General features: G+C 47.1%; 1 protein-coding gene across 2 annotated transcripts in view; it reads left to right on the top strand.

Annotated features, from left to right (window-relative positions):
* Positions 1-23,915, top strand: part of CTNND2 (catenin delta 2) — a gene marked incomplete at both ends in the record, with an annotated part of 698,753 nt that overhangs the window by 652,951 nt on the left and 21,887 nt on the right. For both annotated transcript variants that reach the window (XM_084233856.1, XM_084233855.1), the window contains 2 exons: positions 8,563-8,773; positions 14,034-14,118. In XM_084233856.1, the coding sequence (XP_084089982.1) occupies positions 8,563-8,773; positions 14,034-14,118 (296 nt within the window). The remainder of the gene's footprint in view (positions 1-8,562; positions 8,774-14,033; positions 14,119-23,915) is intronic.

Raw genomic sequence — 23,915 nt, 5'->3', positions numbered from 1 at the left:
TCCTTGGGTTCCGAAGTTCCTCCCCTTGAAATAAATTGTGTGCTCTGCAAATACAAAGATGCCACCTTTCTTTATTCAAAAAAATCCTCTTTTGACCTAAACTAAAAATAAGCTCTCATCAAGTTTTTAAAATCATCATTAATCAATCTCAAAGTGAAGACAGTGGGATGCTTTGAAGAAAAGGCATTACCACTTTTCTTGGCAGGGGCTCCTCTAAACTCTGTGTCCCAGAAGGCGGTTATCGCCTAAGCATGAGGGAGAATGGTGTTTTGGAACAAGTTCAGGCCCCTGAAGGATAATGGGGGGCCCGGGGATGGATGGACTGGCCGACAGCCCAGGACCCCCAGCTGCGCGAGTTGCCCGCCCCCTGCGGTTCCTTTGAGCTGTGAAGGTGCAGCCTCCACGCCCAGGAATTATGTGAGCTGAGCCAAGCCCTGGGGACCAGTCACCCCAAGGCAGCTAAGACTCCCTGGGGTTCGAAGCTCACTGACTTAAGTCAGAATTAGAATCTCCTGGTGGAAACCAGTGTCTGGGCTGTCTGGCTGGTAGGAGGATGAAACTCAGCTTGGGAAGCAGAATGGAGCTGCGGGCCAATAACTGGGCCTCCCTCTTCGCCTAGGGCTGGTGACAGCCCCTGGAAACAAGGTATAGGGGCGTGTGTGGAGGCAGGACAGGACCAGTGCATGGAGGGGAGCTGTGCTCGAGGTGAGACGCTCCTGTCACACAAGCCTCAAAATGCACCGCCGCCCATGCCCCACCCGACCTGCCATGCGGCCAGGGCGATTTTTCAGTTCTGATTTTCACCCACATTGAATCAAGTAGTTATGAAATTAGGATTTCTTTGGTGGTAAAGCTCTACAGACCCATCTAAGCATAGTCCCAAGAAGAGTGCCCAGCATCTTCCCTCACGGGGTCACCCAGCGTGAGTCCCCAGAACCCCAGTTCTGTTGAGGGGCTGAGTTTCATGCACAGAAAGCTCTCTCTGTTGACATATGCTTGAGAAGCTCCACCTGAAGTGCAGGGACCAGGTGTTTCATTCTGTCCAACCTGCAGGACTTCGTGGGCGTTTCTTTCTGAGTCTGGTGAGGATCAGCACAAGCGTGTCCCCACTTAGCTCCAAGGACCCCCTTTGTGTCGGACACGGCGTCCTGCACATGTAGACCCCGCGGATCTGAGGCAGGTGGGACAGAGGCCTGGTGTCATCACAGAGCTCTCGCTCATCGGTCGACTCTGGGTGGCCCAGAGCCCATGTAAATTGCTTATGGATTTATGGGTCAATAGAAGGTTATTAGATGCCATCCTGTGCTCCGTTTATAATATTACTGGAAAGATGGATTCTGTGCATAAACAGCTAGATGCAGCCTCCAAGATTGTCTGCAGAGTGACTGCAAGAACAAATGAGCGCAGGGCAGGTGTTGTTCAGGAGGTGAGGACCGTACCTGTGGTCAGAGCTGGGAGGGGTGGGCTGGAGAGAGGAGTTTCTGGCGGAGAAACTAACAGAAAGGCCAGGCACTCGGGAGACAACGCTATGCTCTGACATGGCCCGTCCAGTCTTCCTGGACACAGATCTGTGTAAACCGGAATTTGTACCTGCCTTTTCTGTGCCCTGAGGGAGAAGCGGAGCAGATACTGAAATAATACACGTGGCTTTTGTTGAAAAGTCAAACCACTTTCTGTTCTATCTATGAGTAGTAGCATAGGATGAAAACCTCGAGATGATTTCCTTTCTTTGTGTCTTTTGCTAAGACGACTTCTGATTTGGCAGAGGTGCAAACCAGTTGGAGGAAGCAAGGGCAGTGGGATGCAGCGTTGGATTCCTCCTCAGGCACTGTGTCCCGCTGATCCCACTGAAAATAAATTTTTTGTTGAGAAATCCTGATCTCACTTGCTCTCGGACACACTATTGTCTGCTTGAAATGTTTGTCCCAGAAGAGTTCTGGAGTCTTCTTCCAGCGCAATCTTGACCTAAATTAAAAGGCCTTCGTCAATCTCTCTCCTAAAGCTAGAACCTGCAAGTTCCCATTTCTGCCTTCACTGCCTTTCTGCTAAAATTTGACAGTGAGTTGAGATAATTATTATTTTTGGTTATCATGCTTAATATTTAATCAAATTATTTAAAGCCTGTTAAAATGTATCTTATCAGTGACTTACCTCATTTTCAGTATTTCTCAAAAATCAATTTATTTCAAGTTCAAAAGGGTTTGTCAGCTAACCTCCCATTAATTAACAACCATTTATTTTCAGAATGATTCTTATACAAATCAAATATGCATATCTTATCACCTTCTTGTTCATATTTCTCCTTATTACCTTACTTCTTGACGCTTCAACCATGTGAGAATTTCTCGGGATCTAATTCAGTGAACTCCTCAATATAAGCGCTGAAAGACACCATTCCTTTTGTCTTCCAGACAGATGAAATAGGTTATTTATTTGACGGTAGTAACTATTGGAGAATTGCACAGTGTAGACTGTGAACAGGGAGATTCTGTTTTCCCATAGCATTTCTATTCAGAGGGTCTCTTTGCTCTTGGAATCATTTTTCCAGATCACCAGTTCTAGCAGGCAAAGTAGTTTCTCCTATGTGACATAAATCTGTATTTGCTTTCTAAAATCCTAGTTATTAGAAAGAAGCATAAGGAACAGTGGTGTTTCTTGTAGAACTTTTCACAACTTTTGCCCATGACAACTACCATCCCTTGACTCCAGCTGATTCCTTCCTACTCTGCTTCCCCCTCTATTTGGAAAATTAATCAAAACAACCAGAGGATACATAACAGGTTCTTTTTTCTTTTAGAAAATCAATGCATCTCATTATATTTTCTTTTTAAAAAAAACTTTTTTTAAAGATTTATTTATTTATGCACAGAAGAACTGAGGTGTAGGCCAGAGGTGCTGAGGGGTGAGAGGATCCACTAGAGACAGAGTGGGCAACAGAACAGGCAGACTGACTGAAATACACTGCTGGGGGGAGCAGTGGGGAGACAGGAAAGGGCTACTGCGCCATGTGGGTTGCTCGCTGGCCAGTCAGGGATCAAATTTATGCTGCAGAGGCTGCAGATTGCTTCATAGTGTGGTGCTTAACCCCTTGCGCCACCAGGCCCGCTGCTCCCCTCAGCAGTGTATTTCAGTCAGTCTGCCTGTTCTGTTCCCCACTCTGTATCCGGTGGATCCTCTCACCCCCAGCTCTTGTATGCATAGATGAATAAATCTTTAAAAAAAAAAAAAAGCCCAGCGTCGCCGTGACTGTGAGTCGCATTTAGTCAGCTCATGTATTCAACTTAGTACGTTCGGCCACTTCCTCCCCAGATGATCACATCCTCACACATCCTCACACATCCTCAGACATCGTCACACATCAGTGCTGTAAATGCCTGGATGCTGTTGAGGGGTCGTGGGAGGGGTGACCCCGAGATTCATTATTTGGGACCCAGGGCGACCCTATGTTTCTTGTGCTCTTTCTCTCGTTTTGTCTGTCTGGGCCAACCCTTTGTCCCAGGCCCTCCCACGCGGAGCAGTTTGGGGGGGATGAGCACAGGCCAGCATCCCCCAGAGCCGGGCACCCCTTGCCCCCCACACTGCCCCCTAGTGAGGACGGCCTGCCCCTATGGGCCAGATTCCCCCCTGCCAGATGCTTGTTTGGCTCTTTTCCTGTTTGTGACCACGGATTTGAGGGTCACCCTATCAGGCCCTCGCAGACATCACCTGTTGTACAGACACAGGTGCAGCCCGCAGGGTGGACCCAGCCACAGAGGCCCCTTTGCCGCTAGCACCGGAACACTGTGGCGCTCAATCTTGAGGCTTAACCTCTGGTCTCTGTGTAGCTCCTCAGGGCGCTGCGTAGATGCCTCACCCCCGTCCCTGCCGTCAACTGCAGTCAGAACCCCGGGACTGTGGGGTCTCCTCCTCCAGGCATCACCACAGTACCTGCACCTGGGCTACTCCGTCTCTCCAGCTGTTAGGTGCCCCTCCAGGCCGGGACTCCTTGAGCCACGTGGCACACGCCCCCTCTGCAGAGAAGATGCTGCAAACAGCCATTCTATCTATAAAATGCACTTTTTAAACAGGCTTATTCTTCCTTCTTAAATAATATAATTTAATTTGTCCTCAAATGCAACATCTCTAGAGAGATGTCATAGAAACAGTTTTGACTTTTTCAGTAATTTTTCAGTGGAAAGGAAGGAGGGTGGATTCCAGTTCAGGAGGTGAACACCTGTTCAAAGAAGGTGAAACAGATCAGTCAAGGCTTCTCTGGCCTGACTCAAGCTTTCAAGTGGTTGCAGACAAGACCCAGCAGCATATGCTGTTATATTTGCAGGATTATTTTTATTGACTTTTCCTGATCATTTATCATCAGAGTTCAAGGGTTTTTCTTCTCTCAACCCTAAAGAATTAATTAGAACAAGATTCATTTAAAGAAGGTTTTCTCTACATAAGCATAACCGGTTAAATCGGGCATTAAAGACAGGAATAGAGAGAAGACAACATTCATGACACTCCCAGTTCAAAACAGGATGTTAACTCAGTCAGATCTGGTGATCTTGGGTTAATTAGCAGTCCGATTTCGACCGTGACTAAGTCCTGGACATCGTTGGTCATCCGAGAGATGTTCACTTGTGCTGCCGGGTCCACCCTGGCAGAACGATAATGGCTCTGATTATTTCCTCGTCACCACCAATAATATAAACATCGACACAAGTTGAGTTTTGCAAGAAGTTAGTAAATAATAACCAAGAAAGTGAGAGCTGGTTGTAGACAGTGAGGCCGCTGGAAAATCTCCAGGAGCTTTTCATTCATAACACATAAAACGTGTGTTGGGATTACCCCCAACTGGAAAGGCTGGTTTAAACCTAGAAATGGAATCTTTCTTTTGAAGCCTTCTGACCGTCATTGTGGTGTTCTCTAACTAGAAGGGCAGCATGCTTTGTCCAAGCCAAGAGGCTCGGAGTGACTGACCGATAATCATGGTACTGGGCATAATCAAATGGAGGGGAGCACCTCGCTTTTTCATTCACCAGGACTTTTTATAGTAGAGGCTTCATAAACAGGACTCACGATAATATTAAACCAACTGAAAACCCACGAATGGCGAACATACCTGATTGTTTCTGCCATCCTCTGTTGCACAAGGTGAGCAAGAAACAGATGGCATCACCCAGCAGCAGTCTGGGTAAGGTGACTTAAAAGTCAAAGACTTCTTTAAGTCTTTGACATGGGGTGAGTTTGGGGGTGATGACTTCAAAAAGAGTGTTAGGGGGCACAAGCTCTGAGCATAAGTCGTGAGAACCCAGCAGCAGCTTGGGTCAGGACTTGCTTGGGGAGACAGGCGCTCACCTCCCAGGGCTGGAGATGCCCTCTGAAAGCTACACTCTCTGGGCTCTGAGCCAGCTTTGAAAGATGAGGAGTTTGCGTGTTTTCTCCCCTTCATGTTAATGTCTTTTGGGTGTACACAATGATGGATTTTCATGATACAGTAAGCTCCCAAGAGTCCCCAAAAGAGAAACAGGGGGAAGAGAGGCGAGTCACATCACGGAAGGGCTGCTGCCGAAGGAGCCTGGTACAGGGTTATCCATCTTCCTGGGACAAAGGTGGGAGGGTGGTTTTCCTGTTCACCTGCAGACGCACACTCACAGGGAAATCAGCACTTCCTTTTACATCTTCAGTCACTAATCAAAAGTCAGTTCTGAGTGGGAGATGATCCTGCTTGGACGGTGGAGCAGAAAGCCCCAGGAACCGGTCTCTCCACAGACACAGTCACATGGGCAGAGACTGCCATGACCGGATTGGAATTCTGTAGTTTGATGGGGGCTGCTTGCGGCTTCCAGAGGAAAGCTTGGTGCTTAATTGTGGGCAATTTTAGTCATTTTCAGCTCTTAGCAGATTAGCAGCTGCCCATGCATCACCCCTCACCCCCTGGCAGGCAGCTGTGCCTGTGTCCCAGGACAGCTATGTGCAGCTGGCAAGAGCAGAGGGGCTAGTAATGATTCTGCCCTTTAAATATGGGGGACCCGTGTCCATGCCAAGGACCGCTGCTTCTGCAGGTGCAGACAGAGGCAGCCACCGTCCACTCCCACATTATTGCAAGCCCCTCCCCAGCTGAAGTGATTTCCAGGGGACTTAAGGGTTGGTGCCCCTTCCCCCACTATATTTTTTTCTTTTACCCTTTTGGGAGCCAGACATTAAAAAAGAGGACATTCAGAAGGAAATGTATCCAGGGGGTGGGAATGCTACCAGACCTCCCAGGGACAGGGCTTGGGGCTTGGGAAGGTACACAGACCATTCCACCCTTCTAATCTGATTTTTTTTTTAATTATTAAAAACAAAAACTAAAAGATGCTGCAGCAAAATCCTTTCTCTCCCCTCATGTTAACTTTCAACCTTGAAAATATCCAAGTCCACGAAACCAGTCCTCCCTGCTTGGCCAGGGGTGTGATGCCCCCGGGTGCCCAGTGATAGAATTTTCTGTTTCCTTCTAAAGACAAAGGGCCCATCCCCCACCTCATGTCTGTAGAAGGAACATGGCCTTCCCAGGGCTGGGTGGGGCTCCTGAACAGACCCGTCTCCAGCAGGCTGAGCTCAGCAGAAGCCTCAGGTGATGCAGTGATAGGTAGATAAGTCCTCGTGTCCAAAGTGTCTTCTCCTAACTATTTTAAGTGCTGTCATTAGAAAATAAATATGCTGCATTCAGGAGTTTTGAGGCAAACCATTTTTGTCAGACACTTCTCAGCTCCCACCAATGCATCAAGACGCTTTGCTGTCTCGGTCATTTAGACATCAGCATTTTTTTTTCTTGGTCCAGCCTAAAATAAACCACCTCCACATAGGATAAGGACAGATGCCAACATTATAAGGCCCTAAGTTTTATTTATTACTGCCCAGAATTAAGAGTTCTCCTCCTCCTGCCATGGAAGCCTCTTCCTACCTGGGGCACCAGAGACTTCAGCAGGAGAAGAGGCCCCTTGGAGATACGTGTGCAGGAAAATAGTTCATATGGCTTCGGAGCTAGCTGGCTACGTCTCATTGGGGGAGGAGAGGCAGGACAGGATTTTATATTGGACACATGCCAATTCCATTCCCCAAATTTAAAAGCAGCCCACTTTACCGCAGACATTCATTTACTTGGTTCTGGAAATAAATTAATAGAACAGAATTGGAAGCTGCAGGTGGGATGAATGAATCGCCTTGCTGGCTTATTGGTGATGCTTAAAGTGCTTTGTAAACTGAAAGTGCTCCATAAAGATGTCATCGTAAGCACCGCTATCCATGGGAACAGCAAGATTAATAATGATCAAGTGAATTAAAGAAGCAAAGTTGGATTTGATTTTTTTCACATGAAGAAAAACATGTCAGGTTGGTAAATGTTCTATGGTCGAACCAGGCGATAAAACCCCATCAGGGAGACAGCCCTGTCAGCCGCCTCCCTCGTTCAAGCCAGCTCCAGTGATAGGCTATTTGTAAAGCTTCTCTCCCCTGCTTGCAATGTTTTCCTCTGCTTTGAGGGGTTCAGAAGTGACACGTGTGACACTCAGCGTGCATGTGTGGTATGACTTGTCTGTTAAGTAATACAGGCTCCCTTCAAGGTGTGTGTGGGGCTTTGCTCGGCCGACCGTGTTCTCTTTTTTTTTTTTTAAAAGATTTATTTGTTTATTTATTTATACAAGCACTGGGTACAGTCAGAAGCGCGGGAGGGTGAGAGAATTCACCAGAGCCAGAGCGGGGAGCAGAGCAGGCAGAAGGACCGAAGGACACTGCTGAGGGGAGCAGCGGGCGGCAGGAGAGGTCTGCGCGCCATGTGGGACCCTCCTCCGGTGGCCGGGGAGCAGCCGGGGATCGAACCGGCGCCGCAGAGGCTGCGGGCAGCTTCGCAACCCAGCGCTCAACTGCTGCGCCACCAGGGAGGCCCCGACCGTGTTCTCTTGACCTACATGACTAACGAGCAAGGACTTAGTGAGAGCTCGCGTCCCCCGAGTGCTTCGCCCTTGGTTGCCGCTGTACAGCAGATGCTTTCCCCACATTTACTGATTGAATCCTTGCCGCCACCTTGTAGGATAAGTCCATGGTGACCAGTGCTGTGATGATTTAAAAAGCTGGGGGGGAGTCTCCCTGGTGGCCTAGGGGTTAAATGTCAGCACCATGAAGCTATCGGCAGACTCTGCAGCACGAGTTCGATCCCTAGCCAGGGAGCTGACCCACATGGCGCAGCAGACCTCTCCTGTCTCCCCGCTGCTCCCCTCAGCAGTGTGTTTCAGTAGATCTGCCTGTTCTGCTCCCCACTCTGTCTCTGGTGAATCCTCTTACTCCCCACACCTCTGGCCCGCACCCCAGCTCTTGGATGCCTAAATTAATAGATCTTTAAAAAATAAATAAATAAAAAGCTGGGAAATGACTTCCCGGAGACTCAGTGTCACATCCACCTGCCCAGCAGTCCTGCATCCCCCTGGGACGCTGTTTCCTCTGTGGCCGTGTCCAGCGGATGTGGGAACAGACGCCATGTCTCCCCCCACCCTACCTCTCCCTCACATCTCTGTGTTGGCCTCATTGCCGTCACCTCCTCCTCTGCAGGCAAGTACGCCATGCGCGACCTGGTGCACCGGCTCCCCGGCGGGAACAACAGCGGCAGCACAGCCAGCAAGGCCATGTCGGACGACACGGTGACGGCCGTGTGCTGCACGCTGCACGAGGTCATCACCAAGAACATGGAGAACGCCAAGGCCTTACGGGACGCCGGCGGCATCGAGAAGCTCGTCGGCATCTCCAAAAGCAAAGGAGACAAGTAAGTGGACGGCAGCGTGAGTGCCCGGTACCCCGGGCACTCTGGGAGCACTGCGGCGTCCCTGGGGAGCACTCCTCTCTGATGAGCAGGAGAAGGAAGCCCCTGGTCCCAGTCTTCCCACCCCACAGTGGCAGCTGGTCGTGGTTATTCTGAGTTGGTTACATGAAATCATGATGTTGCAGCTACTGAGATATGGGTAAGAGCCACCTGCCTGTGGCTTGTGCACATGCACATGCCAGGGTGTTAACCCAGCACGGAGGAGACAACCAGCCTGACCTGGACCCAGGTGAAATTTCATGGTGGCTGTGGATGCAGATTTGAGTGTTGATGATGACAGGCACCCCACCCTTGGGCTATGTGCCTTCTCTGCTCTGTAGTTGCTGGTCCTCCCTGGGGGCAGGGGGAGGGGAAGGAAAGATTACTCTGAGTGCTCATCCAGCGCCATCCCTCACTAGCTGTGGACCTGGGCACAGCATTTAAAGGAATAGAAGGTTCTGCCTCCACCAGCCCAGCTAAAGCTGGGAGAGTGCCCTAATATTTCCCAGACCAAGTGATCATCAGGTCTTGGAGGATGAATAGAGATTTCCCGGGCAGAAGAGAGGGTGGGAAGGAGGGAAGGCTCTTGCGGGAATGGAGTGAAAAGAAATAAGGCTCCAGGTCACAGCAGCCGCACCAGCGCTGCAGATAGGAACGTCCCCAGCTTGATTTAAGAATCAATGATACCTGATCTTGAATCAATATACCTGACCTCACACAACCGAAAAGTATCTCCCCAAGCCAGCGTGTTGGTGCACCCGTGAGCTGTCAATTTTACAGAAACATTCACCTGCTTTAATTAAGTTTCGCTTCCTGAAAATCCCTCCATGTAATCAAATAAGATTAAAAGGGTAAACCTTTTGTTATCAAGGGCCTACTTCCAGACTCTCCGCTCCCTGGCTCCTCCTATCTCACTCCAGCACATCAAATTGCTAAATAAGCTTTTTCTTGTTATTAAAAACCGTGAGAGATGGGCTTTGAGACTTTTAAGAATATCTCTCATTATTTCTTTGAATTCGTGATATTACCATTGTCTTGTAAAAGAAGTGTCAGCTTCCTTATAAGCACCCTGAGACTCCACAGAGGTTCAAGCAACAATTCAGTGTCAGGATTTGAGTCCTTTTCTCCAGCAAGTAGAGAGGCCACAGTAGAACGGAGTAATAAAATAATTGTGTGGTGTAGATGGTTGGCTCGTGTGAGGCTTCATGACATTGTACTAAAAGTAAAATGCTTTTCTTCATGGAAAGGGAGTCCCTGATTTCTTCTTTATATAACTGCACTTGACCTTTGAAATCTCTTATTAAAATGCCCCTCCCTCCCAGCATGAAGCAAACTCACATGCACAATAATAGTGGACAGTAATAGTCCACAAAAACACTGATAGATTTATTAATATGCAAGGACTTTCAAAGAGCAAGGATTCTTTCTGAAGTGTGAGACTAGAGAATTTGGGGGGACAGGACTTGGATGGGCCTGTATTAATTCCTTCCAACTGTGAGAGCAGTTACTGCAGCATCACTATAGAGGCCTTAAAGAAAAAAGAGGCTTTTATCAGTTCTACTATCAAAGAAAATTAGTTGGTAAACTAATGATTAAGTCCCTTGAGAAAATCATTTATAAAATAAATAATATATATATATGGGTTACAACCCAACAAATGGTCCCCTTGGGTCTGGTTCAGTCTTGATTGTTGTTAATGGGAGGTTTCATTATAGATGATTTCATAAATGTCCTTTCATTTGACTGAAAATTTGTTTATGGAATAGTCACTTGTTTTATCTCTTTGCTCCTTTATCTTTTTCTCTACTGTTAACAGCCTGGGATTATGGGCTTAAAAAGAAGTATCAGATTGAGTTGGGTCAAGCATCATCCCAGTCACTCTTCTACTTTGTTAATCTCATTCATTTTTTAGTGTAGCTTATCTCACTTTTATAATGATTAATTGAAGATCAAAACAAGGTTTTTATAATTGCAGATAACATCCTGTCCCACCTACACTGCTTCTCGCTGCTCTTACAGCAAAATGAGTGCGGAAGAATTGCCTGAATCCCAGCCCTGAATTCATTTATTAATTGAGTTCATTTTGACTGTAGACACTGAGATACCTGTGGCCCTCCTACACATTCTTTAATAATATAGAAACTCTTTATTGAAAATACAATTTGTGGAATTGGGATGATTAAATCCTTGGAAAGGAGAGGTACATCAGTTTATTCAAGTTGATGTATACAATACTTGCACATCTATCCTCAACCTAATTTGTTCTTAAAAATTACTTACAAAAATAAGTTTAATTCAAACCTGATTTGTAAATATGAAATAGTATAACAAAACAGATGGAAAATTGTGCCTATGATCCTCCATTTTATGTATTTGTGTTTCATTTTCAAATATACACAAGAACTTCAATAATATTAAATAATATTAATGAGGCAGACCAGTGAGTTTTAATCAATCTGTCTGACCATCTCACTCACCGTGTCTAGTAGGTAACCCAACCCCTGGGACTGGTGTTCTGGGGTTCTGCTAAACACCCATAATTAATTGTACAAGCTGTAAACCTTTAGCCAATCCCAATGTGACAACTTTGGGGAAACTTATACTTATGTGATCATTAATGACTCCTGTAGGAGTCTTATACTTATTTTAAAGTTTTGCTAGCATATTATTTTTTCTTGCATCATTTTAAACATCCATTATGGACATTCTGTCATGTCCATCTGTTTCAAAAGTACATTTTTTTCTAATTTTAACAGTTCAATAGGAAATAGTGTTGAATGTGTCACTATATTTTGTTGTAAGACAGAAAAGCCATTAACAGCCTCAACTGTTACTTGTCAGTAGGAATGGTATTGTAGCTTAACTTATAATAACTTGTCACATTAGAAGCACTCAATTGTTCAAGTCCTTCAATCAATAGTTATAGTATTTCCAAGTCGAAGTTGCTATGGTACCAGTCTAGTAAATGGATCAAAATTAAGGTTTAAAAGAAAGGAAAATTCTTTGACCTTCACATGTTGTTATAACCCTGTGATGTATTGGCATTTTAATTGAGAGGTTAAAATTTGCTATTCATTGCACAGTCACAGTCTCTTTCTAGTTTGTAACTAGCAAAAAGCAAAAACAAAAAATATACTGTATCAGAGGGATTTTTGCATGCTAAATATATTTCAGTGCTGCCTAAATATTAATATATAGTCTCTAATGCTTGACTGTTATCATGGACATATACCTTGCTAACAGCGATAAAATACAGAAAAATCCAACATTAAATCTTTGCCCGATATTGATTTTATAAGAATAAATTGTAGCGTCATCTATACCTATATAAAGATCTAAAATTCCATCCTTAAGTCAAAGGAATTTAATATTATATTTAGAGCATTTAATATTATATTTAGAGCATGATACTACCATAAAGTGTGATGTTCTTTAGCAATGGTCCATTTTCATAAAAATAAATATGTATGTTATTTAAATATAGCTTATCTTTCATAAGAGAAAAAAATTAGAATTTATCAGAACTCTATTCTCTTAGAACTATATTATATGATTAGATTTTCCAAGTTAGACAAAGTTGAATTTCATCTCAGTAGTAATAATGGTGAAAGTGACTGTTACTATTACTAGTCAGTAAGTGGATGAAAGAACCTTAACTTGGTTGGTCTAAATGTGAAGACCAGGAAGGAACACAGCAGGTATTCAATTGACCGTGTATTGGCATCCCATAACTCCATTGCCAAATGCAAACCCTCCCGGCAACACCCATGTGTTCTGGCTCTCAAATTGAATCTCAACCTGATCCCATGTAACCAGCTGCTCACTTTCTGTTTCAAAAGCAAAATTTTATTTCTAAGGCATTTTTGGCCTCAGTTCAGCTCTTCTCTTCAGGGGATGAGTACATCACCAGCCAGCCACCAGTCAGGGTGGACTTCACATGGGAGTCACTATGAAGTTTTATGTCCTGTCCACCTGCAGTGTCCCGGTTCCTGTAGACCAGGGATTGGCCAGCCTCAGCCAAGGGCCTTGTCCTCCCAGCACCTGCCTTTGTAAATAACATTTAATGGGAACACGGCCACATCCATTTGTCCATTCACTTATGTGTGATGTCGCCTGTCACCATACAATGGCGGAATTGAATATCTGTGACCAGACCCTACGGCCCCCAAAGCAGAGGATGACTATTCTCTCACCCTGGATAGAAGGAGGAGCCCAGAACCGCAGCCCCAAGGGCTGGGTTTGTGAGATGCAGTGAGTGCAGTTAAATAGACAGATTGCCACCTCACCAGTCTGACCCGTTGATATCACGGCCTGTTGAAGTGTGTGTATCCTCAGACAGATACAGATTTGTAAAATGGAGAGTCATAGCCAGTCCCAGAGATCAGCCACAGCACCAGTGGCAGCCACCAGAATCGTGCAACTGGTCAACCTTTAGAACCTAGACTCTGCAGCTAGTAATCTCAGTAGTTCCCTTACCAGCAGCCAAATTTGATCAAATTAAACAGATATCCAGAATTTGATCAAATTAAAGCAGCATGAATTTATGGACCTGCTGTATGTCTTTTGAGATGCACATTAGCTCTAAACCAGAACCAAAATACTTATTTAGCCCTACTTTCATAGCACTTTCAAAACCATGACTCAAAAACCTGTTAAGAGCCACCAGTGCAAAGGTTTACAAGCCCTTCATGGCTCACTGAGGTCCAGAGGACAAGACTTTGATCCAAACCCCTGTTTGGCTGGACGCACCTGCACACCCGTGTGCCTACACCTGCTTCACTGCCAGCCTCTCTTGGTGTCCACAGCAAATGGAGAGCAACCCCTACCATCCCAGCAAGGGTGCCACCACCGTCCATGCTTTCATGCTTCAGTGGAGAAAGCAAAGCCGTGTTGCCCCTTACACACAGGTGCTGCGTGGTGCCCATTCAGCCCTGGGACCGGGGCCTCCCTCCTGGCCACGCTCTGTCCTTCCTGCTTCACTTTGTGGTGGACATGACACCTGCATCCTGACTCTATGCATTTCCATTTACATTGTAAAAGTCCACTGCCAGCTTGTAGTGTGGTCCTATCTCGCACCCTCTTGGCATGTTGAAGAGAATGAGGTTGCAGATAGGAAAGCGGTCCCTGGCCCTCTCCCCGGAAGGGAGGAAACAGTCAGCACAGCCACCTGGGGGCCTGCGCATGCGTGCTCACCAGCTCACATGTCCTGTCTTCTTTCCTCCAGACACTCTCCGAAAGTGGTCAAGGCTGCATCTCAGGTCCTCAACAGCATGTGGCAGTACCGAGATCTGAGGAGTCTCTACAAAAAGGTAAGGCTGGCTTCACCCCGTTGCTCACGAGCCACACACAGGCCTGAGCCGTGGGATGTGGGATTTGGTTACAAGTGTTGGGTCATCCTCATGGAGACCCCTTGTCCACCACCTGAGTAATTGAAACACCTGAAACAAGAGAATCGATGAAAAAACAAAACTCTCCCTGACTGTCCTCTGTGTACTAAGACCTTGAACTTTCTGGCAGACAGACCCACGTGCATAGGGTCTCATCCTCGATCACCTTACAGACAAGAAAATAAGGTTGTTTTCCTGAGTCCCTGTTTTGTACAATAGACCAAAAATTAAGTAACTGGGAGATTTTTGTGCCCAAAAAATGCATCAGATGTCACCAAGCAATTGTGGGTGGAGAGGAGACAAGAAAGTATATGAAAAGCAGTTCAGGAAGGTCAGAAGCATCACACCTGGGACAATGAGAGGAAGATCCCACCCCCGACCTTGTCCCTAGCAGGGGACACCCACCTGTTACACAGGGGCGGCAGGCAGCTGTTTCTCATGACGACTCAGGTGTCGAGGAGGGGCCTGAGCAGTGCTCGGTGCCCCATCTGGAGGTGGGAAGGAATGTTGAATCAGGCATTGGGAAGATGTCCTCATCCCCAAAATGGTTTCAAAATAATGTCACAGTCAGGAATTTTGATTCCATGCCTCGTTTCCAAAGGCTGAAAGAATGAAGGATGTAAACTTCTCATGTTTTGGACAGGTGGGGGATTTCTTTACCAACACCTTCCAGAAGCTGGTATTTGACTGTCTTAACCAGACCAGCAGATGTGGGGAGTGGACTTGGGTTTGCTCCATGGCAGATTTGAGTTGACAGAGAGGTGGGGAGCAGCACGGAGTCACAGGACACAGTGCAGTCCGTGACCCCAACACGGGCTGGGCAGGGCACGCGCTGCCGTCTACACCTGCTCGCAGCCCCTCCTTGCAGCCTCTGGAACCTGCCTGGAGGAGAAGAGGGTCTCAGAATTACCCCTGCCTCTATCCCCAGCTTACTCACCGGTAGGGGGAGGCAGCAAGGGGTTCACACCAGAGAAAGCAGGGCCCCTCTTCCCAGAAAGTAAATGTGTCTTTTTCTAAACCAGTGGGGAAAAGTAGATATTTAACAACTGACTCAACTAAGGTTTTGTCTATTTCCAGATATCCCCAAGGTTCTCTAGCTCCTGTGAGCATTCATTACTTTGCACAGAGTTTATAAAAGTTGTCTTCTGTATCTCTCCTTGAAAGATCTTCCTGTTCTGCAAGAGGGAGTGTGTTTAGGTTGAAACTGAGATTGCAAATTAAGTATTATGGCAGGATTCCAGATTCATTATTTCCTTTCCCTAATATTTTGCACATTAGGGTAAGTCCTTCATCTAAAGGATGGTGAGTTCCTTTCTGTTTTGCTCGGAATTCATACCCCATTCTTACTCTGTTCCTCCTGGGACGGGAGTCCAGAGAGCTGCCTCCCAGGGCTACTCCCTGCTAAACAGGCAGAGGGACATAGATGAAAAAGAAACTGGTTGTTCTGAATCAGTGGCTCAGAAGCTCGATGAAATATTCCTGCCTCAAATAAACTCCACTTTCCTTCAGATCCTAATCATTCCTTTGCTCAAATGCCTTCTCGTATTTATACGCATTGAAGGGAAACTCGTAGATTCTACAAGTTATTTGTTGTAAGAGTTTTCCATCTTTGTGTTTTTTCTGTTGTAGCAGAGTTCAGAAAGTGTAATTGTCTTTCTGTTTCCATGAAAAACAGAATGTGTTGACAGGAATTTAATGGAGCTGAAACCCAAGAGCTGAGGATAGTTTAAAATGTGTTTCATGTGAGGAGATTTACAAAGTGTGAGCTGGATAAACTGATGATGATGTTTTCAGTGGACCCAGGATTAAAACAGAGTGAGAAAGAGCTGTACTTAATGATGCCCAAATTACGCATTTGTGAAATGCAATGAGGACCTTAGGTGCAGTGTGGTAAGTGCTGCGAACAGCCAAGCTCAAAATTTATAGAAGCTGTTCTTTTTGAAAAGTCCTTTTGTGAGGAAAACCAAATTCACTCATCAGTCAATGGGAAAATCAATTTTTACTTTCATCTTCATTGACAACTTACTTATCAGTGAAAACCTGTCTCGTCCGTCTCTCAGTTATCCTTGTTTCAAATCTATTAAACACCTATGACGGCCTTAGAAAAGGAAGAATTCCAAAGAAAACACAAGATAAGGGAAGTAGCTGCTGTGGATACAAATGAAACGTGGGACAATTATTAGTAATGTCATCAGTTTCAGAAATATATTACAGATTTACTGCTGATAGGGAAATACAGAGCCACATCTTAAAGAATTTTTGGAATTTGCATTCATCCGGAGGTAAAAGTCAAGGGCACCGTGGATAAGAGGAAAAGCATGAGTAGGAAGATGGAAATGGGAATTAAAATGGCACATCTTTGGGCAGAATTAAGAGCCCATCTGTCATGGGCTTTGTCCTCCTGGGACCCAAGCTTACAGGCAGGATCTCATTTCATTAGCTCGACGACTTGATTTACTTAGAGAGAGACACATTAAATAAATAGAATATTCTTCTGGCTGGGTGTGTTGACCAAAACAAAATTATATTTGATCCCTGATACATTTTGAGCCAAAACATACTTGTATTATCTCAGCCTTCAGTTTTATGGAGGCCTCAACTTCAGCTTTTCTCCCCTAAGGGAAAGTAAGCCAATTGCAGCAGAATGTTATCACAGGCTGGCTAAATAATTCATTCATTTTTGTTTGTTTGTTTTTTTTTACCAATCCTTAAGTTTAGATAACCCAAATAGAACCTTAAATTTCTTTAATCATCCATTCCGTTGCAGAGGATGTGTCCAAAGGAAAAGAAGCTGACCCTAAGGGATAGACATGATAGAGAGATAAAAGTTGTGACTTTTTTGAACCTTGGTATGAAAAACAAGTTTGCTGACGTAATGGGCTACTTATGTTTGTTTCACTGAAGTGGGAGACTGTTGGGTCATATGATTTGCAAAGGTGATACATTGGAGGGGCATAGAATTATAATATTTTAGAAATCATAGTTTATTAAACCTTGTATAGTACCTTAATAATCTGTATGGCATCTTCAAGAAATAATGGTTGGGACAGAGGATAAGTACTCAAACCAGGCAGAATGAAAAATACAAACGCTCAAACTGAAGAGGTATCTCTTTGCTGCTCGTGGAGTCATACCTGGCTGGGCAGGTGGCCCAGGGCCAGCAGGTGGTCCTGGGAGCCAGGAGTTGCCCTGTGCAGGGATGTCACCTTTGTGTGGGTCGGCACATTTCCCTGTGTTTCACCCTTGACACCCCAGACCCTAAGAAGAGAGGGGAAGTGATGTCATTTTAGCAAATGTGGCAGATGTCAAACTCCTGTTCATACCCAGGAAGAACTCGATCATGTAGACATGTCCAGCTACAAGGGGGGAAGAGAAAAAAGGGCAGTCACGATCCCTGCTCAAACCTGGCAGGAAGAAGTAGTGATTTCACTAAAGAAAGACGGGTGGTATCAGCTCCAATGTCATTTCCTTTTGTTCGAATAGCTTTGATATCCATTGCAATCACTACCTAATGAGGCATATTATTCCATTTTCGGGTGCCTGAGGTTATTCGGGACTTCTTACTTGCTTTAAGCAGAAATCTCAACTTCTGTCCTCAGATGCCATTTTGGAAATGTCCAATTTCTCTTCTCTGTGGAAGTTGTTCTGGTTTTAAACCTGGCCGTACTGTGTCCACGCGGTCATGCCTCCCTGCATCAGACCGGCTCAGCCCTAATATCCCAGCATGTCCAGGCCGTTCAGCATGGCTAGCACCCTTTCCCCACATGTATGCAAGTTTGTAAATATCAAACAGACAGTTCCCAGCTGCATGGCATGGTCCCCCAAATCTGTTTCTCTCACCCCAATCTCCCTTCACATATCTGCCACCTGCCAGCTCTCCCTCTGCACGGCCCCACAGACGAACTCAGCTCTCAGACAGGCCAGTTTTTCCTGGTCAGCTTCTCTTCCAACAGCCTCCCAGCAGTGATGACACAGCCCACTGCCCATCCCCCGGCCGGTGCCCAGGGGCCATCCTGGCGCTTTCCTGTGCTTCACACATCTGCATCCAACCCCACAGAAAACCCGAGACGTCGACCTCCCCCTACTGCTTTCCGCCGTCATGGAACTGTGGCTGCTCCATAATCCTGAATTTTTGCCATAGATTCCTAACTGGGCTCCGACCCTTCAGCCTTGTTTCTCCCCAGTCCATTCTCAGGAGGGCAACTAGGCAAATGTTCTAGAAAGCAAATATGGTGAAATTGCTCCTCAGAGCCACACCCTTCAGGGGTTCCCAGTGTCCTCCAGATGGAGTCCAGGCACAGTCCCTGAGATGTGTCAGAGGCAGCCTCAGCCTCACTCCCTTGCTCAGACTCTGCTCCCGACCCACCTTGGCGGCCAACTATACCTGACCTTGGCTGCCAGCTGTACCTGACCTTGGCCTCCAGCTATACCTGACCTTGGCCTCTAGCTGTACCTGACCTTGGTCTCCAGCTGTGCCTGACCTTGGCTGCCAGCTGTGCCTGACCTCTTTGCACCCAGTTCATTTTCCCTCCCTGCCGCCCACCTTCAGAACCCTCCTGCAAGCCTTCACCTCACTCCCCACCCTGGTCTTCCAGTCAACTTGCCCATCTTGACCTTCTGCATTTCCCCTCACTTTTAGAATCACAACCCCTGAATATAATCTTTCAAGCCTCTCCCCCAGGTCTAAATTAGTAATGATAATTAATTCCCATTCCTTATGAATCTGAAATAATTGTAGCGCAGATTCGTTGGAATGAATACATTTTTAATTCAAACTTTTGAAGAACGACTTTTAAACATGATGAATGGCTTGAACGCACAGCTGAAAATGAAGCAGCATAATGGTGCTATGATAGTTACTAGCTAGAAAAGACCTATTTGCACTTTTATAGAAGATAGTTTTCTTCCTTGCCTCAAGATGAGTTATGGGAGCATTTGCTCTGTCAACTTCCAAGTCACTTCTCCCTAGAAGTTGGCATGAACCCGCCTTCCAACTCTGGTACAATAATGTCAGCTCCCGAAGGGCCGGATTCTCAATGCAGGGCCAGCAGAAAAACTCTCACTTGAAATAAAGATTACTTTGTGCGAGAAAATGGGAATGGTGTCAATGAGTGAAATGAATCATATCCGTTATCTTTGGCAAAATAAAGTAGATGGCTTGACTTTGTTTTACAAATAGCAGTTTTTCCTTTACTTCAACTGTCGATGGCTCTGCCTCCCAACTTTTAAACTCCCTCTTGTCCACCAGTGTCCGTGAAGACTTTCCATGCAGCCTCCAGTTAATGACATGGAAAATTGAAGTTTGTCTCATCCCCAGACAGTGAAGATGCCTATTTATTGGTATAATTTAGTGGGGCTTTGCGAACACAAATTCAGTAACAGACTTTGGTCTGAAATGTTACATGATGCATCTTGCATTCAGGGGTTACTTATAGAGCCGTCACTTAAAATGTAAGTGTGGGTATCACATGGACTCAGATTTGAACATAATTTAGCACAGTTTTCAGGCTTTGGATTCAAATCTTTCCTCAGTGATTGTCAAACAGTACTCTCTCGATTAAAAAAATGTAAATGAGATCATGTTTCTCTTGTGCAAAAATAATATAGCCTTTTACTAAAGAATTGCAGCCCATATTCCACTGAATATTCCACTGGCTGGTGGATAATTCCTACCTAGTGGTGGGTGGCTGACCTGTAGATCAGCCTGTCACCTCCCGTGACATCTGTCTTGTGGGGGACTCATTTCTAGATTCCCAGAATGAGCCAGTGGGGTCCCGGGGTTCTGTCTGCACCTCCCTACGTACACTGGTCTCTGGGTCTCAATAGGACTCACTGGGTGAGGCCACTCTGCCCCATCAAATCCCCTGGGGAGCTCAAGGTGACCCCACAGGGCCCCGAGGAAAACCACTTTGCAGCCTGGAGCCACCCCTGTGTGATGCCACGGGCTGCTCCCCAGGGAAACTGACCTGTGTCATCACAGCTGGGTTGGTGCTGCTTCTGCCTTTGGAGGCACAGACATGTCCTGAAGGCAGGTGGGAGAAGCAGCAGTGACAGTGCCTCCAGCACTGAGGGGTAGGGGGGAGATAGGTACTGACAGGCTGCACGCTGCTCCTCGTTCCATCATTTCTCCATGGGCTTCTTGCCTAGAAAACAGGCTGGGCCCTTAAAACAAACCCTGCGAAGTTGTCACAGAAAAGCACAGGGCAGCACCTACATCAGAGAGGAGGAGATGGCTCCAGGGTTTGGCTGATGGTTCTCAGCTCATTATTTTGCTCTGGGCTCGTTATTCTGCTCTGGCTATTTCAGAGGGCTTCGGAGAGAACAGAGAACAATGCAACCTGGTCCCTGAGTAACTGATTGCTTAGCTCAGAGATGCTGCGATGAAGTAACGAGAGAGATGTCAGAGTCCAACTCTGATGATCGGTGGGGTTGGAAGCCAGACTGTTTCCCCCGCTGGTACGCATGGCCTGGTGTTTTCACAGGTGTGTCTCAGTAGCACCCCCACCCTCCCACCCACAGGTGGCTTCTTGCATAGCCAGCTGGTGTTGCAAAGAAAGCCAAACTGAGTATCTCTGGGTAGAGATAGTGTGCTCGCTGTTGAGGACCCCTGCCCTTGGATGAGAGACACAAAACTTAAAACCAACCTTTAAATGTCCTCCCTTTTATGGGCACCAAGGTGGAATCCTAGCTGCAGGTCGCACCCAGCAGGTGACTAACAGCCCGATGGGAGGGGGTCGTGCCCTTCACGGCTCTTTGCTCACTGCTCTCGTATTCATGCCACTGGCTCCTGCCTCCATCGCTGGCACAGAGCAAGAAATCAATAAGTAATTATGGATAGTCAGTGATGCCCGTGGCTTCCCCGACCGTCCGCACCACGGCAGTGGGGAGAGTGGACACGGCCCTGGGTGGCTTTTCCCTGCTTTCTGGAGACAGACCCACTGCGAAGCCCAGCCCAGCGCTTCGTCCCCCAACCCGCCTCGGGCAAACATTAAAAAATCCAAAACAGTCCAACAAGAACTGGGAAGTTAGGTGGAAATAGTGTCAAAGAAAAAGCCTGACATGGTCAAAATGCAAAACGTTGTATTTTCACTTTCGCGGAAAGAGCGAGGAAGACTTTAATTCTCTGTGAGCACGGAGCCGCCTGGAGAGCTCAGGATTTCTACTCTGCGAGGATCTAAGTGGGTGATAGAAAAGCAGAAAATCCTCTACAGAATTAAATTAAATGGGTGGATGTAGAGCTGTCATTTCAAAGAAGTTGCTTAACAGGAGCCGATTCATTTTCCTACTGCGCTGAAAAATTCCTCACCAAGAGGTGACGGGAAGACCCTGCGGACTTTTGACCAGATCCGAATGTTAGGGGGAGAGGATGTCCTGAGCTAATCCCATCCAGGCTTTGTGGACCCCACCCCCACTCCAGATCAAACCCATCAGGACACTGGGAAAGACAAATCCCGTCACCACCCAAGGGAGGGCGGCTGGGACCTGAAGGTGGAGTTGGGCAGCCAGGTTGGATATAAAAACCAAACTCGTGGGCCTTGGGCGGGCTCACTATCGCTTGCCCCTGGCTTCACGGCTCCTGGCCCGCGGCCAGCTCTCAGAGCGCCATTTGGGATTCCAGATCGGCGGATCGGGTAGGACGCATTTAAAACTTTGTCTCCCACTTTGCTCCCTGAGCTGTGCATTTCCTCCTTTCCCCTTCCCTTGTCAATAAACCTTTATGAACCTTTCGCGTGTGCCTGCAGTGGAGCATTGATAAGTCCTTTTAAGCGCGCGGGTGAGGACCCACAGTCAGGCACCCCGTTTTGTATCGGGGTTGCTCTACAACACGAAGACAACCCTTACTCCGGTTCCGCACACATGCAGCTCTCAGGCCTCAAGTTCTTTCTTTTCTGAGTCCTTTGATGTCAAATTAGGGTGGAAGACAAAAGAGGCTGAGATTACACCCAGCTGCATACTGTCTCCTCCCTCAGCCTGGGCACTCACTTGTTGCTGTTTGTATCGATAGGGAAGGTCCCCGCCCTCCCTGAGATAGTTCTCCGTCACCCATCATCCGAGATCTGTCCAAAAACAAAGGTACAAATGGGAAGGGAAGCAAAAATCAATTGTGCGAAAGTGGAAATCGATGCCCATGGCAGCTATAAACAAGAAGTGACTAAGTTATAGCCGCGGCCAAACGGATGTCCACGTCAGGGGAGCCCGCGGAGCGCAGCCCCATTACACGTTTCCTCTCCGCCTCTGCTCTTTCTCAAACTCTTACCCATAACATTTTCAGTAAGAGCCAACAAACCCCCCAGAGACGAAAGGAAGGGGCCCGGGCTGGACCAGGACCTGGAGAACGCGCGGAGCGTGCTGGCAGGCTGCCGCCGCTCCTGACTGTGGGCGACGACCTCAGCCTTCCTGTCCTTTCTGGGTGAACCCCTCTAGATGGGGGTGTGCTGGGAGGAGAGGATATGGGTGTCTTCTCTTTTTTTTTCATTTCTGTCTCCTCCCTCTCTCATAAACTCTTCCTTCCTCTGCCCTGAAGCCCCCAACCTCCTACCCAGCAGGCTCTGGCAGGGAGCAGGGAGCAAGGGAGCAGAGCCTGGCCAATGCACTGGACCGGTGGAGAGACCATGAGCTGGCTCCTTCTCTGGAGGGACGCGGTGCGGTTTGCTTGGACATGCCATCCCCAGCTGAGGACCTGCCTGGAACTGCCTGGCCTCCTCCAGCGAACTGCTCTGACTCTCCATCAGGCTCAGGCTTCTGCACATAGACAGGATAATAAAGATTGTGTGCCCCTATAGATTAAATAGTTTGGAAAGTCCTTTTCAAGCAGAAAAGGAAGTGATGACTGTACTATTCAGAGCAGGTCTTAGAAAGGGCCCTCGATATAAGCAGGCTGAAGCTTCTGTTTCTTGAGCTCCTCTCGTGTTGTTTCAGCCACACGGGCCCCTGAGCTAGACCGCCTTGCTCTCACAGCAGACACACAGCTGTGCCGACCCCAGGGCCTTTGCACTGCCAGGCCAGGGTTTATTCCTCAGCCAAGAATGGCCTCCCTCCCCTCCTACCAAGCCTGGCTGATCCAGTCTGCTTGACTGTGACTTTCTCCAGGAAGTCTCCGTGGCTCTCTCCAGTTCTACCAGGCTAGCGAGGCCTCCTAATGACAAATACTTTGCTCCCCTGCTCTTCAGCAAACGTGCTGTGATGCAATCATGTTCTGTGACCGCCTGCCCCTCGGGTGCCATGCCTGCCTCGTCCCCTGCCCACCCCCTGGCTCAGCCCGGCACTAGGCACTTATTCATGTTTGTTAACTAAATGCAACCTGTGGTTACCCCAGAAAAGCTCAGCAGAGAGCACACCCCTCGACTCGACTCTGCCTCTGCTCCCCTGCTTGGAGCATTTTGATGGAGAGTAGAGATCTGGAGGTTGGGATGCAGGATGAGCAATGGATTTGCTGACCGCTGACAAGTGTCTTTAGCTTCACCTGACTTGAGTACCAGTAGCAGACTGGGTTTGTAAAGCTACAAACTGAACTTTGTTCATTTTCACCCCGAATTTGACTTTGTAGCACTAATTAGAACCCAGAGGACATTGTACAAGATCCATATCAGACTGTTTTAAGGTCTAAAATAGCGGGAGGACCGATCCTTTCTTACTTCAGTTTCCCTACTTGGTAGCAAGTCACTACTGGTCATTAACAACGGCGTGCTTTCTTCAACCAAGTCGCGTACATCCCTTGT

This window comes from Talpa europaea (genome assembly GCF_964194135.1).
Source record: "Talpa europaea genome assembly, chromosome: 5".
Classification (NCBI taxonomy): domain Eukaryota; kingdom Metazoa; phylum Chordata; class Mammalia; order Eulipotyphla; family Talpidae; genus Talpa; species Talpa europaea.
This window is presented reverse-complemented; position numbering and strand designations above follow the sequence as displayed.